The sequence below is a fragment of the Cebidichthys violaceus genome, unplaced genomic scaffold, assembly GCF_023349555.1.
Source record: "Cebidichthys violaceus isolate CVI_PGR_0920_01 unplaced genomic scaffold, fCebVio1.0.p SCAF_22, whole genome shotgun sequence".
In the NCBI taxonomy this organism is placed as follows: domain Eukaryota; kingdom Metazoa; phylum Chordata; class Actinopteri; order Perciformes; family Stichaeidae; genus Cebidichthys; species Cebidichthys violaceus.
In genome coordinates this window covers 2,876,598-2,893,680 of record NW_027176395.1, presented here as the reverse complement: position 1 = coordinate 2,893,680, position 17,083 = coordinate 2,876,598, and the positions used below count along the sequence as shown (strand labels likewise).

The following is a 17,083-nucleotide window of genomic DNA, read 5'->3' as shown; positions in this document are numbered from 1 at the left end:
AAACACACATCATATCAATACTGTATGTATTGTGATGATGAAGTAACGCTATGAGACAAAAACAAAATAAACAGTTTGCTTTGATATATGAATAGGTTTTTGTTTGTGTATTTGCATTATGATGATCCTTGCCTTCACCAACCGTGGAAAAACCCAGCAGTCCAACTTTATCTCATTTCCTTCCTGTCTTTAACTTTGTCATTGTCCTGATGGGTGTTGCTTCCTGAGTTGGTAGCCCCCGACTCTAAGTTCTCCATAACTCTAGTCAGCCAACATTATGAGATAATCTACGGCACGGCATCATGGCCTGCTTGCATTTTACTACATTTGTCCCAGTGAAGGTAATGGCAATGACTATTTTGATGTCAGTGTTTTTGTCCCCATCTATTAAGACAGGATTTTGCATGAAGCAGACTGTGGCCTGTAGGCCTTTTTGTACTGGGAGTGACTGCATAACTGTAAACCGGGACAGAGTGGATTTTCAAACAGCTGAGGAAGCATGCCGTGACAGGAACGGAGAACTAATGACATGTCAGTCCGAGACGGACGAGAGCACACTCGGCATTTTGAGTCAAGAATTGTATGGAAACTTCTGGATTGGATTGCATTTACCAGCTGCCTCCTGCAGCAACCTTTCAGCTCCACTGAGAGGCTATGAGTGGACATCTGATAGTGTGCACAGAAGCTTTAGTCCACACTCCAACCCCTGGAAAGATAGTGTTAAAGTCTGCTCTCCCCGCTGTGTGTCACTTTCCAATGATCAAAAGTGGACAGAGAGGCTGTGCTCGTACAAAACTGACGGCTTTCTGTGCAAAACGAAGCACAAAGATGCATGCCGGGCACGGGAATTAGCAGATCCAAATGTGATCCAAAGCTCTAAAGGCTGCTCAGATGCTCCTTGTCAGCATACATGCACCGATGTAAAAGGAGGTTATATATGCTCTTGTTTCAGAGGACATATTCTAGACAGCAAGGACCCCGGACGGTGCAAAAGGCACTGTGCTCAACAGAAATGTCCTGCGATATGTGAGGGAAACACAGATCAGTGCCACTGTGCTGACGGCTTTATACGCAGTGAAATGTTTTGTGAGGACATTGATGAATGTCTGAACGATGGATGCGATCAGGAGTGTAAAAACACTTTTGGAAGTTTTGCGTGCTCCTGCCGGGAAGGATTTGTACTGAAAGATCAAGTCAGATGCGCCAAAGCAGGAGGCAGTGAACGTTTTGTTGTCACAACTCCTATCGCCTTAGGCTTTGTTAAACCAGTCACTAATAATCACACGCTGAAGGGTTCTTCAGCGCCTGCTGGCGGTTTTCTCTGGATGTGGATTTTCGGTGTGGTGGCTGTGGCGGTGTTTGTATTTGTGATAAGGTTTTATGTTGTGAAACGTCAGAAGCGCAGAGAACAAAACTCCAATCAGCAGCCTACTGTTCCTGTGGACAATAATGAGTGTTAAATCCAGTCCAAACAGTGATGAGCACCAACCCCACTCCTGAATCTAGGTAATGCATATTAATAATACTAATAAATATGAATACATGAAATGAAGGGGAGCTTTTTATTGTAAAGAATTGGATGGACTAGGCCACTCAGTTATTTATCTGCATAATTAAAAGCAGAAGTAAAGAGAAAACAACTTTTATATGTAAAAATATAGGTCATTTCAAATTTGATTTTGGATAAAGAACGTACTTATCTATAAATCAAAGTTGTGTTTGGCAATTGCAGCATTAACATAGGATTATCATTTTGTTGTTGTCCCATGTGGAGCTGAGAGGTCGTTTTGATATACTGCTTGGCAGTTGTAAACTGTTAACTGTTCTCATTTTATGAGTTCAGTATAATATGTTTCAAAAGAAAGGTCTCGCAAAATGAAAATCCTTAGGGTGCTTTTAAAATGTTATACTAAATGTGCCGCGTTCTCCTCAACCCTGACTCTTTCTTCACAGAGTAAACATTAATATGTGTGCATATGCATTTAACTGTTTGTAAAATATGAGTTTTGAAGTACCTATTATGTATAATATGGGACACTAGATTTTGTGTTCCTTTATTGTTCATGACAAGGAAATAAAATCTGAATTCATTCATAACAAGTCATCGCGCTCACCATTCTTGTTCCTAGAGGGCCACCTGCTGTTCTTTTGTAGAAATTGCAACAAAAAAAAAAAAGGCACGCCTCTGTCAAGTGAATCCTTGTGTTGTTTGATTGAGAAAAAGAATCACTCATTTAAATACTGGAAGACCTTTAGTAAGACAACCGACATTTTTCCAGACAATACATTTGTTGTTTTCTTGGAGGACTGTCAGAAATGTCACAGGATATGCACAGGAAAAAAAAATTTATAAAATGATTTATACCTGTGATCATTTATTCAACTATAAATTCAATTAAATACATTTTAAAAATGGTTTCTCACCATTGACTCACTTACTGGCATGACTTACTGGGACAGTTGAATAGAACCAAGCCATATTTAATGTCATAAGTGACACCCATGTTTTTGTCACATTGTCACATTGTCTTCTGTAAGAACAAATAGCCTATTGCATCATGTCTGTATTGTTGAATGTTGTCACCTGTTTCCTTTTAATCCGCCTTATTTCCCAAATTGTAATTGAAAGTCAGTCAGTCAGTGGTTTTCTGAACAAATTTCACAAAGTATAAAGTCCAATTCCTATTATAACTTAAAATGTAAAATACTTTTAAATGTATGTTCTCCATAGTCTTCTGTTGGAGTCTCAAAAAATGCAATCAGTTTGCATTGTTATTGCTATTGATATGCCTATGCTATTTTCACTGGGGATTCAAATCCTTTGTGCTTTTTCATGCTGCGATATAACAACGTGTTATGCAGATTACAACAGTTTAGCATCTTATTTCCATTAAAGCAAGAGTCTCTGCTAAACAGATGGTACCAGTTCAGTTTAGTTTTACTGAAAATAGCATGTCGAAAGTGAAAGATTGTCGGGTCTTTTGCTTGTTGCATTATCTTCATAGACCCTAGAAATATTTTACTACCTGCTGCGTAAAACTTCCTGTTTTGTACCGTACAATATTCCACCAGTTTTATGCAAATAGCGTATTGATGTCTACTGACAGTCTTGCAGCAATTGTCAGTGCTACTAGATTAATATTAGATGGCACAACTGATTGCCAGGTGGACTATGACTTTCTTTTGCAGCTTCAACTCCCTGTTCTCAGATATTCCAGTTTTACAGAGTTGTGCAAATGAAGTATTTATTTTGTAGTTTAAATTTTTTACTGGGCTTTTTCTCTGCATGGAAAAAAAGTAGTAGAACCCTCTTTATCTGATGCTCCTCAAGGTTCCTCTTCTCCTCACAGGTTGTAAGGAAACATCAGAACACAGACATCATCACCCACTCTGGGTAGTCTGACACCCTGAACCAATCCTCCCTTTTGCGTTGGTGAATTTAGTCACAAGTGTGCCAGCTGAAGGCTATTGGCAAAGTCACCGGGTACACTATATCACAGGGTTAACTTCAGTTCTTTAAGTTTTAGTTCAATCTTGTGGCAGTTTTCTACAGCTGCCACTAGATTATACTATTGACACATATTTTACTGATTGCACTTTACTGATATTAAAATGACACCGTATGACTACTGGGACCTAACAGAGGTTAACTTTAAGTTAAATAACCAACCACATCAACTCTGAGATAGAAAATCCCATCAGTAAACTCCCAGTGATGTACCCAAGCAGCAGAGGAAACTCTGACCATCATTAAACGCTGCCTTTATGTCACTGCGTCTACAGTGGTTTTTCTTCTTCTCGCAAAGAAGCAAAGCAGATAAGACTGCTATTAAAAAGGAATTCCAGCATGTAATCTGTGAGACAACACCAAGGCTGTAAATGAAAAAAAAACACCATAATAAACATGTGGACAAAGATAAGTGGTGATAGGTATCTCGTAATGTGCTTGAGAATTGGGAACAGAAGAACAGCATGCTAATGAAAACAGGCATGGTCCAAATAATTCGGAATAAGGTCCCTTCGCAGTTACAAATTATTAGGAGAGTGACACAGTGACTCCAGCATGTTGACTTTAAATTGAAGCAGTGACTATGAGGTTAAAGTGCTGACTGAGTTTAAATTCAAGGACTTGTTAAGGCTTAGGGTTAGGGTCAGAAGGTCAATAATGGGTCAATGTAGAACGGGTCAGATGAATAGTGAAGGAAGAAGCCTTTTCAAAGACCAAAATATACTGAACATATTTAATAAATTAATCACATCAAGATGTCTCCCTTAATAATGATGTATCAGGCTTGCACTGCTGGCATCTTTACTGTCTACCTGTCTACCTCTTTCCTCCAGTGCAGTCTTCAGCGATTAAAATGCACCCTCGGTGATTAAATTGGCCATGATTAATACAACAACCAAGTACCAAAATAGCAATGTGACCCGCCCTGCAATATAATTTTGTATATGCATTAGTCATTCAGGATTTAAAAAATTATGGCATGCTAGAACATTCTGTTTATTTGCCAAGCCCATAAAACATACAACGCTCAATTTGCATAACTATATCTAATATTAGTCACGCAGACATTAACAGAATAGGTTCCCACTAAAACCAGATAGACGAGCGTCGGCCCTGTCGGGAGATCGTTGTCTCCCCGACTGTTATTGGTGGAGCTGCAGTTGTAGGTGACTGTGTGACCTCATTCTGCGGTGCACGGCTGGAGCGTTGTGTGGACTGGGTGGTACTAACCTAACCTGGATGGCACCGGTTGTGGCTGACACAACCTCACCTCTCCCAGTCAGTACATGTTTTTGTATGAGCTTAGTCAGCCAATCATAACAGGAGGAGTAGCCTTTTTGAGAGGGTTCAAAAAAACTAAGAGAAGGATTGGGTTGTCTTATGTAAGGCAGACACCCTCTGAGAGAACTTAAGTTCGGCAAAATTCATGTTAATTTTATCTTAATTTGGTTTTATAATTTTTTTTTTGTCACCCGTTTTGTTTCAGATATGCTATTTGTATGAGTTTTTCATGCACTTGCTCCAATATTGCACTCTGCATTTGGATAAGTGCTAACCAAAACAAGTTAAATACAATTAATATTGTGGTGGAAAATTGTAATAAGCCATACATTTCTGCTAACTCCATTATCATAAGTTTGTAAAACTTTTACATAACCGTAATCCTGTGTTTCATAAGCAATGTGTCCAAGAAGTCTGATGAAATGTTGAATGATGCAATTTGAGTGGGAGGAGTGTTGGAATCTTTTTGTGCCCCGAGTTCAACCTCACAGGCCGATCCTTCTCCTCTGTTAGCTCGCCACAAATTCTGTCTTATTCAGCAGTCTTGCTTACCTCAAACATGTCCCTAACCTAAACATCTATTACCTAAAGTATCTGATGTACCTGGCTGTACGTTACTTTATAATGCACCTTAGTGTACTGTAAATGATCCTGGGAGGCTTTTTAGGGTAATAAATTAATTATCTTACGTCGGGGACGCCTTAAGTAAACACGGAAGTGGAGGCCGTCTCCCCTTACGTCATCCAATCAGAAAGAAGGCGTCAGTTCATAGCGTAGTGTCATTGGGTTAAAGTTTGTCCACCCCCTTTTGTCGCTCATATACATAACAACCGGAATCTTGGCTAGCATGTGGAGAGAGCGCTGTTAGACTATAAGTAGCCCGTTCTCGTACACACACGTAAAGCAGTCAGGTTGCTGAACACCTCATTCGATCGCCGAGTACGTTAAGAGAAAACACGCAACAAGGCAAGCAGCATGTCGGCCGACGGCGTGTTTAGGACCCGCTCTCTCGGTGTTGGCGCCGAGGGTCTTCCGGACCAGTACGCCGACGGCAAGGCAGCGAAAGTCTGGGAGCTGTACATCGGAGACACGCAGAGTAGGACGCAGGAATACAAAAGCTGGGTGGTGTCTCTGCTGAAAGAGCAAGGGGTGAAGAGAGTGCTGGATGTAGCCTGCGGAACAGGGTAATGTCAGGCTGAGTCAGCAGTTTTGCACTGGCACGTTGGAGAGGGGGTTTCAATTTGAACGTTTCGCCAAACTACATCACACATTTGTTCAATTAAATTAAAACCCTTGTATATCAGCAAAATATAACGCCTTCAGGCAGCACCTGTATACATTTTCTACACTTGCACAACCCTGTCTTTAATTCGGCATTAGTTATATACACCAAGTCTCCGTTATTTCAATATCGTATTGTGATGTGTAGTAACTGTGTTAAAATAAGTGATGCATTGAACAGTTTACATTTCAAAAGATGTGTCGGTTTTCATTTAAGTTCATGCCGAATTGAAGACCGCACCCAATGGTGGAGTTTTGTAACGTGCTAATCAAAATTGGGCTTTCATAATTACCCTGCAGGTTGCTGAATGGGTGTGACCACTCTGAATGTACAGACTGATCACGCAGCTCCACAGCACATTCAAATCAGGTCACGTTGACACTAAACCATATATATTTATTTTACTATCTTGTACTCGATAGAGCAAAATATAAGAATATTTAGACCTGCATTAATTAGGTCAGATAATTCATCATGTAAAAGTACTAAACATAATCAAGTTCGTTTTACATTCCTGGATTTTCAACCTGCAGACCCCCCTTTTTTGGGGACACAATCCGGATTAGGCCAGAGAGCAATGAATGAAAGTGCAGAGTTGCATCAGCCACTGTGACAGTTCCTGCATCTGGCAGCAGTCTGGAACTGGGAGGCTGTTGTTTAAAAAAAGTGCCTTTATGGTTCAACTAAAAAGTTTAATTGGCCTCGAGAAATATGCATCGTTGTGCAAATCTGTATACATTTTCTGCCTTTTTTTAAAATGTACACTCGTTACCCACATTTGAAGCACATTCTAATCCACTTAAGGCCACTGGATGGGAGATGTACTGTTTGCTTTGGTGTGTGTGTGTGTGTGTGTGTGTGTGTGTGTGTGTGTGTGTGTGTGTGTGTGTGTGTGTGTGTGTGTGTGTGTGTGTGAGAGAGAGAGTGTGAGTGAGAGAGGTTCCAGTGGTTGATAAACTGGTCCTGGGTTGCTGAAATGGAGTTTTGACTGGTTCCATGCAATCTGTTTACCTGTGCTGATAATGTATCTGTGCCCTGGAACAACAGCAAGGCCATTGGCTGAACTCAGACAAGAGGACAATATACTTGAACCCGTCCATGCAGCCCTCCAATTCACCTAAATTGGCGTTTCTGTAGTAGATGCAATATTATTATTTTTTCATTTAATGGCATGTACAACAGTATTTTACATTAAGCAAGCATCCATGCAGCGATGTATCCGTTAAGTTAAACTTCATAGCTCGCATATGGCTGCTGGGATCCGATGTGGAGGAAATCAACACACACACTTTGTCCGCGTTCTGTAGTAAAAGTGTGTCTCTTTCAGCAGCGCTGCCATCTGGGGCGACGTAAACACGTTCCCAGTGGAATGAGGCTACAAATGGCCCCACTATTTTTGGCTGTCTAAATGCGCCTGTGATGCAAGGCTCTCCAGTTCTTCTGCCATCACATTTAGTGGCGATTTTATTGCGCAAGAGCAAAAGAAGCTGCACATCATGCTTTCTGTTCAGGATACAATCATCCTCACTTGCAGATTTAATTTCCTTGATCTGAACCATGGAGCAGTTTTTGTGCTTTTGCTTTGCTTGAAAAATTTTTTTTAACCAAGCTTGTAAAAAAATGTTTCCTTTTAAACTAAAGAACGTGATTTAACTCAAGCTACAATTATATAGTTACATTCTTACTGTTGGTTTGCTTGGTCACACTGCATACGGCGTTATTAAAATGTAAAAAAAGTATTTCTATGCTGTTGTATAATATCCTGCAGTTGCTCGGTCGCTGTTAATCATTGCAGGTATTGTGCAATGATTCTTGCTCCTGAGTTGCTCTCTCCGACGTTTCAATTATTCCGTAGTTTTTGCTTTGGTTCATGTTGGTCTGTCAGGCTTTTTAAAGCATGAGGAGCAACTGACTATCGAATATCAACCGTCTCTTTACTTATGTAAAACATTAAGATGTTGATGACATTCCTAACGAACTGCTTTGCTTTTTGAAGGTGAGGAAATGTTAGTTCTGTTGTCACAAATCAACATTAGTGTTTGAGCACATATTCTAGTTTCACCACTGTGTGTTAATATACATTTACATATGCGTTGTTGACATAGGAGGAGGGGTCTGAGTCGAAGGTGACAATTTCACATTTTCCCCCATATTCCTTCAGGAACTTGACAAAGCGTTTCAGAAATGCGTCTCTCGGGTGTGTTTTTATTACGCTGGTATTCTACACAGAACTTGTGTTTTAAAGAATATGTGTGTTTCACTTTGTAGAGTTGACTCCATCATGTTGGTGGAGGAGGGCTTTAACATGGTGAGCGTGGACGCCAGCGACAAAATGCTCAAGTACGCACTGAAGTCCAGATGGGAGAGAAGAAAAGAAGCAGCGTTTGACCAGTGGGGTACGCCGCCATTTTTCCTTTTGTTGAGATCGAATTGTCATGTTTGAATTTTCAAAACACTTGAAAGCAACTTAAACCAGTGTCTTTGTGGGATGAACTGAGTGTGGTATTTTAGATTGTGTCAAATCCAATCACTACAGTGTTCATTAGGTGACATCCTTGTGTTTTCCTCAGTGATTGAAGAGGCCAACTGGTTGACGTTATCGGAGGATATTCAGAAACCAGGGCCTGGCTTCGACGCCGTTATCTGCCTCGGTAACTCCTTTGCCCACTTACCAGACTTTAAAGGTACGTGAGAGGTCAAGGGACAGAACCATTACTTGATGAGCAATACATTTTTTCAATTACCTTTTTTCACATTGTTCTTGAATTTGCTGGCTAACGCTGAAAAAACACTGGATTTTTGATCCCAGTAAGAACCAAAGATATATATGGGATTCATTGCAGACTATCTCCAACCAAACTAAATCCGTCCTTCAAGTGATGCTGATGATTAACCAGTGGCTAGACACCAATGTAATCTCTTATTCTAACAATGTGATTTAATCGTTGATGGTGCATGTTCATGTTTTTTTTGCTCTCAGGGGACCAGAGTGACCAAAAGTTGGCCCTTCAGAATATTGCCAGTATGGTCAGACCAGGTGGGATCCTCATCATCGACCACCGTAACTACGACTTCATCCTAGAGACCGGCCAGGCGCCGCAAGGCAAAAATATCTACTATAAGGTACGAAACTTAATGCTTTCTTCACAGAGGTGTAAAATTACATTTAGAGCCATCCAACCTTGTTCCCCCGTACCCACATTTAACCAGCAGCTGAAGATCACAGCTGTCAGAACTCTCATCTACCCGCTTAGCATTAAATATCTTTGATGATTCTGATAACTTGTATAAAAGTGCAGTGGCCCATGGCTTAGTACCTGGTAGCTTTGTCAAATTCTCCAACAAACAGGCTGCATGCGTTGGTGGGATCAGAGTGGGATCAGTTCTTTGTGTTTCAAAGAAATCATGTGTCCGTCCCAAGCGGCAACCTCCGGTGTTAAACAGTGACGTGCCAAAAGCTGTTTGGCTCCAAAAGCAAGAATCTCCATAGAGCCCCATTATGTAGCTCATCGCTATAGTTCATGACAACTGTATGGGGCTCCATTTTTCTATAACTCGCCTGTTTAAATTATATTTAGAGTTAAAGTTCAATATAATTAAGGGCGTGGGCGCTCTTAGTGACAGGTGGTTGCCGTCTCACGTTTCTGGCCACTGGCTGTCTCCTTTGCTGCATCACCCGGGTTGCCTCAGCTGTGGTTAGTGTGATCCCATCACAAGATGGCCACTAGTTTAAGTGTTTTTTTAACAATGTAGATCTTTTTTTTCTTCTTTCGGATATATATATTTATACGAAACCAGTATGTCGAATGAACGGGGTAGTTTTTGAAATGATTCCCGTAGAAAAGTGAAAATGCATCACAAGCTTGAAAGAGACTACTTAAAGATGTCAAAGGAAAAACAAGGCCACCCGCAGAAAAAAAAAGGCTGTTTTTAATTTAAAAGTCTGCTGTATCCGAATTTCCGTTGCTTTGCAAAGAGGAGTTGGACAGACAGAATTGCTTATGAATGGTTTATTTACACCATCCCTAGCAGCAGCTTAGTTTAAGACCTAAATCTCTATCTAGAGCCTGCCGGAGATTGTGAGGTTTTCAATGAAAGTGGCGCTATGAAAAACAGAAGGAAATGTGGATGAATTTGCCGTGTTTTCAGACTATTTTGGTGAAAAGGAGATAATGTCAATGTGTTCATATGTGGCTTCAAATTGTGTGTAGCATCTACTTTGTAGCTAAAATGCACATTTATTCCCACGGAGTATTGTACCATGACAGCATATGTCTGGGTTCAAACAAACAACCAGTCCTGCAATCTATTATCTTATCGGCAAGAGCGGAAAGATTTAATATGGAAATGTGAAGATATAACAGCAGGTGCCAACAGCAATGAGGCATATTTGTTTTATTTTCCACAAAACAAGCTCCATATTCTTTAATCCAGCCAAAGTAAGAGCTAACCAGCTGGGAGGCCTAAACAGAAATACTGAGTCAACAGTCGTGTGCTTGAGCAAAATCCACTTCTGATACCTCCTGTTATCCCAGAGTCTGCTCTCATGGTCCAACAGTAAGAGCTACCTCCTGGTTTTGTTTGTCGCTACTCACTCTCGGTCACTACTTAGGAAAGAGGAAAGGTTGTCATTTTTGGTGCCTAATACTCCCCACCATGTTTCCTAAAGGTTTGTGTTTTGTGTTGCAGAGTGATCTAACTCAGGACATCTCCACTTCGGTGCTGTGGGTCAACAATAAGCCCCATATGATCACTTTGGACTACACCATCCAGGTGCCAAAGGCCACCATCCAAAATCTTCCTGAAGTCAGGTAGATCAACACTCTGCTCACTATCATGCTCACAAAACCTCGAAACCCTCTCTAGCTAGAAGCAGGGAAATTTCGGTTAATCGGGAACAGCAGCCATTTTAAAAGGAAAAAATATATTATCCTGAAGGCTATATAACTTCCCCGTCTTATACGTCTTTATTGTAAGTTTACTCATAATGCAAATCCTGAGGAAATACTAAACTGTATTCATATCCTCTCTGTTTACTGTGAGTGATTACGCTCTCTCACCTCATAGTTTCCCAGCGCGCATTATGTTTCCATCATGTTATATAGCCTCCAGAATAATATCATTTTTAAATGGACAATGTAACCCTTTTAATATGGTATGCGTGTGTCGGCTAACCCCCTCGTTTTTTGGATAGCTTCTTATGCAATATGTATAGCAGTATGCCCTGCAACTGTATATGAAATGTTCCATATAAACAAATTACCTTGTTTATATGGAAGCTAAGTGCTTCAAGCTTCCTGATACTTGTCCTTTTAGTGCATATTCAGAGCAGTGTCTTCTTTTACTTTCAATTCATCAAATGAAATGTTTTATCAACATGCATTTGTTAGGATATAGTCATGACGATGAAGTGTTTTGTGAACATTTTTGAATTCTTGTGATGTTTTGTTTTTAGTTTTTTAAATCCCTTACAGTTGAGGTCAATGGACCTTCTCACCAGACATGTTAGACACAATAGAAACCTTTTTTTTTTTTTTTTTTAAGGAGTGGTTGGAGAAATTCTAATGTGTGCGTGCTTTGTCCTCCCCAGTAAATTCCGTTTGTCCTACTACCCTCACTGTCTGGAGAGCTTTAAAGGTTTACTGAAGGAGGCCTTCAACGGCAAAATGGAGCACAGTGTCTACGGAGACTTCAAGACGTACGTCCCCGACCAGTCCAAGGCCCCGTGCTACTTCATCCATGTCTGTAAGAAAACAGCCTAAGAGCCCTACCAAGCAACCTGCAACACACAAACACACTGCTTAGACAATAATAGCCCTTAATATGCTCCTACTGTCATCCAGATTTGGGCAAAAATATATTTGAATATCTTTTTAAAAAAATATTTTATCTTAGATCTTTGTAAAACAAAAAGATACTATATATCATTATATAAGAACATGTATTAACAGGGATTTTTTTTTTTTTTTCTATGGTCAGGAAAGGTGTAATTTATACCTGTGTGCTAAAATGTTTGGCTTTACGGGAAACAATTGGTTGATTCTGATCTCTTTTGACTTAAAACCCAGTGAGTTCCTCAAACGCTCAAATAGTAACAGTCTAATGCCAAAAACACACCAGGCAGCTGTGAAGTGCGGCTCGCCGCAATAATTCATGTTACCTGTGGCCCGGAGGCGTGTTCATGTGTTTGTAACACAGGTCACCATGTCACAGGACTGTTCAGTGATTGGCTGCAGGTAATCTCCGGCTGCTAAAAGTTAAACTATCCTCAACTTTTGAGTTTGGCCGCACTTCGCCACAGATTCAAAATGCCCGCAGCTTTCCATAGACACTGCATGGCATCTCGCCGCCACTGTTTTGGTATGTTTTTGGCACAAAAAAAGGTCAAAGCAAGTTAGAAAAATATATTCAAAATGTATTGGACCACTGTTTTGCCCATATCTGGTATTTTTCCCAAAGTGCTGCTTTTGTGTTTTCCCTTATTTCTACCCGGCTTCCCGCCTTTCTGAACTGTGAAACCCACAATGAACATTGAAAATGGTGCCGTTCATTTGTGATATTCCTCATGATGGAACACTTGATATTAATCGCCACTTATGTTCAAAGTGCTGAGATATATTCTTACACAATTGTATTTTTTAAGTTTATCACAAGGGTCTTAAAAACAAAGCAGCTGTGTCTTGTGAATGCGGTAGTCGTTCTTTTGCTTGTATTTTTGAGCTGGAAAAGGGGAAAAAACTCATTCTCATTCTGGCCTTACTGCCTTCCTTTAAGTTCAGGTAAATCAGGCAGAGCATGATTCATTACTTTACTTTTATGGGAATATCCCGATGTCTAATAGTAATCTGACACACCTTTTGTGGACGTCACTTAAAAAAAAGAGAACAGCTAGTAAAGATTGTGAATCACCCTGACACCTTAAAAAGGCAATGTTATGCTGTTTGGAGTGTCTCACAAGCACTGTTAGTCCAATCAACAATCCTCCACTCTGAAGTGCTCTTGGCTACCTCACCAAATCCCCTTCAGCTGCAGAGCTAAATGACCTCTGACCTCCTCTGAAGCTAAAAAATTAAAGGATTTCTGCTGAGGCTCATGAGAGAACAATGGAGGTTTTGTTTAACGGTTCTCTAGTTTCCCTAATTTTATGGTATGATTTAAGTGTGTTTTATTCAAGCCAAAAAGAGCCTTGAGATTTTCTGGTCAGTAATGAGCGTACAGGTGAGGAGGAGTGAGAGTCGGCCATTATTAGTCTTATTGAGGATTCATCCCAAACCAGAGAGCAGAATCATTGTAGGCATACTCATGAAGTCAGTGACTTTAAGGTGAGTGTACTAAGCTGGTAAAATAAATGCAAACGGTTGCATTACAGTAATAACATGGAAAACCCAAACTGTCTTTACAATTGTTATCAACCAAAGATATTTGAAACGTGTTATTTTTCTGCTCGATCTTGGAATGTTTGAAACTTCAATGTTATACAATTGTGCTGCACAGCACTTGTCTCAAATAATTGAATTTATCCAAATGATAAGGGAGACGTGATGAAAGAATAATTTATTTTCTGCATTATCCAGGGTCAAATACATTTGTTTTGACGCCAAATTTAAAAATGTGTTTTTCGCTGGAATGAGGAAGGAGCTCTATCGGAGAGAATCACTGCTGTTTGGCTAAACTAGAGCGCACGGTGCGTTCAAATGTTGTAGAACCAAATGTACGGTGCGCAGTAGTTTGTGGTTGAGATCAACAGCAGGTTCAGAAAGTGGTGAGACTGGTGAGATGTTTGAAAAGTATTTCACAACAGTCTTATGTTGTCAAAAAAATTGCAAACATTTTGTAATGAACAATGATTATTGGAATTCTTTTGCATGAAATAAAAAAAATATTTTGAAATAAGTAACCTGGTTATGAAATTTTTTTTATTTTCAATGTTTCTGTGACAGGATTTGATACCATTAGAATAAGCTCTATTAAAGATACTATTACTGAAACCAAGAAAACCTTTATCTCTGAAAGGTTATGGCAGCTGGCTCATGTATTTTGCATTTGAGGTTTATTAAAAAAATCATGTTCATCGCAGAAGCTGACTTTTTTTTTTTTTTTTTTTTTTACTGGATCAAATAAAGTATGTACTTGTATATTTTAATTCTGCAAGCATTTCACTGTTTTCAATCGTGATTATTGGGTGTCAAACTGTAAATTGTAGTCAAGATCATTTCTAGATATTATATTGCCATGTTATTCCATCAAAATGAGATCATAATACCGACATAGCAAGGCATCAGCCATTGTCCTCTAAGTGCAGAATACAGGTTGGACACAAGAGGGCGGTGTTACATTACATGTATTGAAAAGCAGTCGAAATCCCACAGATGAGGACCAAAGTCCATTAGTGAACTTCTGCTTTTTGTCTTTCTGCAAGATTAAGTGTATTGTTATACCTATATAGACATATACGATTCTTTAACTTTAACTACTCTAAGCAAGTTATTAATGTCTCATTTAATTTGAATGCCACTGGTTTGGTCTCAATGATGTTTATTGTGATTGCTAAACTCTTTGATTACCTGCTTTAAAGACCCAAGGCCTTCACATTTAGTTGACTTTGTCTAACCTTATATAGGTTTTTACCTTCTAAATAGAAAGTGTTTACCTTCTAGCTCTCTTTCTAGACACTGCTGCAACAAATTGAAATTCAAAGAACAGTAGAAAGTCCTTAGCCCCAATAAAACAAACCGCTTCTTCACATTTTGTCCGTGAGTGACATTTCCTGCCTTGTCTGTCTGACCTCCGAACACGAACTTGCTCACCATCCTCCAGCTTGTCTTCCCCGGAGTGGATTGTCTGTAGCTCATCTCATCTCATGTCTCCGAGGTATGCGATCAGACTCTGTGGTAGATGGCCGTGCAAAGGAGCCGATACACAAACCAGATGTGAGAACCGTTTGCCAGATGTGGCTGCTCTGCTTTGCTTTGCTCCAGTTAGGGGAGTCACAATGGTCAACCGTGGCTGACTTTACTGGGGAGGATCGCTTTCACAGCACGCCATTGGCCAAATCAAACAAAAACAGAGAGAGAGCTGAGAGAGACAGATTGGCTGGAAAGAAGGAGATGAGTAATTATGATTAATAATGGTTATACTGAAGAGCCTTTAAAGGAGAGAAGAAAAGATGTTACATGAAGTATTTATGCCATACAGTGAGTTCTTGTCACAAAAGATCCATTCCTCAATTCAATAACCTACAGTGTTAGTGACATCACCGACTGTTTCAATAATGCATCTCTACACTCTGTTGTCCAGCTATATTTTGTGTATCAAAACTCTCCGTGTATGTTCAGTTGTTCCTGGGGAAAAAGAGAGAAACGCAACAGCTGTTCGCTTTGAGGTAATCTTCTGTAACCAGAACAGAGGTCTGGAAAAATCCAAGGTTGTTGGCAAAAAGTACACAATGGTCTGTTGTAATACTTCAGATCCTTGAAATTAGACTATGGGAGGACTTGTTTGTATCTAACAAGACATAAAGAGCAGTTTCTTGTAGGAAACTTGCAGCCAATCAAATATCGGCTTCAGGATTTTCTACATCATCCAGATTTCTTTCTTTCAAGCTCTTTTCTATCAATTACAGTAACGCAGCGTATACAGTATACTATTATTAGTTGGTGCTTGTCTGGTTTGTGTGGAGAGTGAGTTGTTAGCAGACACAGTAGCAGAGTTGTGTTTAAACTGACCTGGAACATAGCCTCTCAAAAGTCCTTAAAATGTTGTTATTTATGCATTTCTTGGATTCTCTTTCTTCGTTCAATGACAAATACTGCCGCGAAGCTGATCCATATTTGTATTTCAACGGTGGACAAATGACTTTGGGTAATGTGAAAGTGGTTATACAAAGTGACAAACACACCCAACTGCAGTTCCCTTCAGCTCTACAGGTGGATTTAGCCTCTTTCAGCTAGTTGTTTTGGTTTTACAGTCCTCAACTTCACTGTGTTGGTTAGCTCTCTCACTCCAAGGTTAAACTATTCCCATCAATCTTACTTCAGACGTAGCAGGCACATGTTTTTTTTTAGCAAACAAAGCTCTTACATTATAGGAAATACACTAATTTGTTTTCTTGATGAAAATTGAGATGAGTAGATCAATACTTCTCGTAAACCACAACGCGTAGTTACTATACATTAGATTTTGTAAGGATTAAAATTATTATAGTATTAAGCATTAATTCATGAGGTGGTAGGCGGATTTCAGGCCAGCTGTCTGCAGCAATACAGTCCAACTATTCGTTTAAGTATATTACTATTATTTTCCAGTAAAATTCACCAGCCTAGCTTGAGCAGGAGTTGATGGAGAAGAGAGAGAAAATTAGAAGGACGTCTTTGATGACTTCCTTAAAAGAAGAAAAGGACATTGGAGGTTAAAAATAGAAGGTGAGAAACAAGAAGTAAAAAAACTTCTACATCTTTGCCAACAAAACCACTTAACAGAGAAGCGAGAAGGCCTCAGAAGACACGTAAAATAGGTGAAACCGTTGAAGTGGGAGTGGAAAAAGATGCAGCAGGAATCCAGAGGTGCTGAAAAAGAGAACGCTGAGAAGGAGCGGGGGGGCTCAGAGAGTATCTTACTGGCTTCAGTTGCTTCCACTGCTGCCAGATGAGGGTTTTCCAGATGTTAACGGTAGGGGAAGAATAGGGAGGGGGTGTCGAGGAGAAAAAAATAAAAAATAAATCAAATCCTGATTTTTATTTGTCTTCCTGAGTTTCCAAGGCTGCTCAGAGCATGTGGTAAGTGGCTGCAAACCCTTAAAGGTGAAGGCCTCCGAGTGCTTTGATAGCCTCTATTATCCTCACAGCGCTTGCAGAAACAATAGATGTGAAAAAAAAAGAACTTGCTATAAACTCCCTGAACTGCTTTCTGTCCCCCTCCACCTCTCCCATCTTCTTCCACCCACATCACTGATCGTTTTCTTTCCAGGGCGCATGAGAGATTATGTTTTTATGTGTTTGTCATGTGAATCTATG

General features: G+C 39.9%; 2 protein-coding genes across 2 annotated transcripts; both read left to right on the top strand.

Moving 5' to 3' along the window:
* The first annotated feature begins 105 nt into the window (after positions 1–105).
* On the top strand, positions 106–2,102 carry LOC137877877 (endosialin-like). The gene has a single exon (XM_068718042.1). It carries the CDS (start codon positions 303–305, stop codon positions 1,458–1,460), a length of 1,158 nt encoding a protein of 385 aa, XP_068574143.1. The 5' UTR covers positions 106–302; the 3' UTR covers positions 1,461–2,102.
* A 3,522-nt stretch (positions 2,103–5,624) lies between these two features.
* On the top strand, positions 5,625–13,964 carry gnmt (glycine N-methyltransferase). Its single transcript, XM_068717661.1, has 6 exons — positions 5,625–5,973; positions 8,340–8,467; positions 8,642–8,755; positions 9,052–9,194; positions 10,761–10,882; positions 11,662–13,964. The coding sequence occupies exons 1-6, from the start codon at positions 5,765–5,767 to the stop codon at positions 11,831–11,833; spliced, it is 888 nt and encodes a 295-aa protein (XP_068573762.1). The 5' UTR covers positions 5,625–5,764; the 3' UTR covers positions 11,834–13,964.
* Positions 13,965–17,083: the final 3,119 nt, after the last annotated feature.

Coding starts and splice junctions, on each gene's coding strand:
- LOC137877877 (XM_068718042.1), top strand. CDS start 303: ATGGCCTGCTTGCATTTTACTACATTTGTCCCAGTGAAGGTAATGGCA.
- gnmt (XM_068717661.1), top strand. CDS start 5,765: ATGTCGGCCGACGGCGTGTTTAGGACCCGCTCTCTCGGTGTTGGCGCC. Junction 9,195..10,760: donor GCAAAAATATCTACTATAAG/GTACGAAACTTA, acceptor TTTGTGTTGCAG/AGTGATCTAACTCAGGACAT. Junction 10,883..11,661: donor CAAAATCTTCCTGAAGTCAG/GTAGATCAACAC, acceptor TGTCCTCCCCAG/TAAATTCCGTTTGTCCTACT.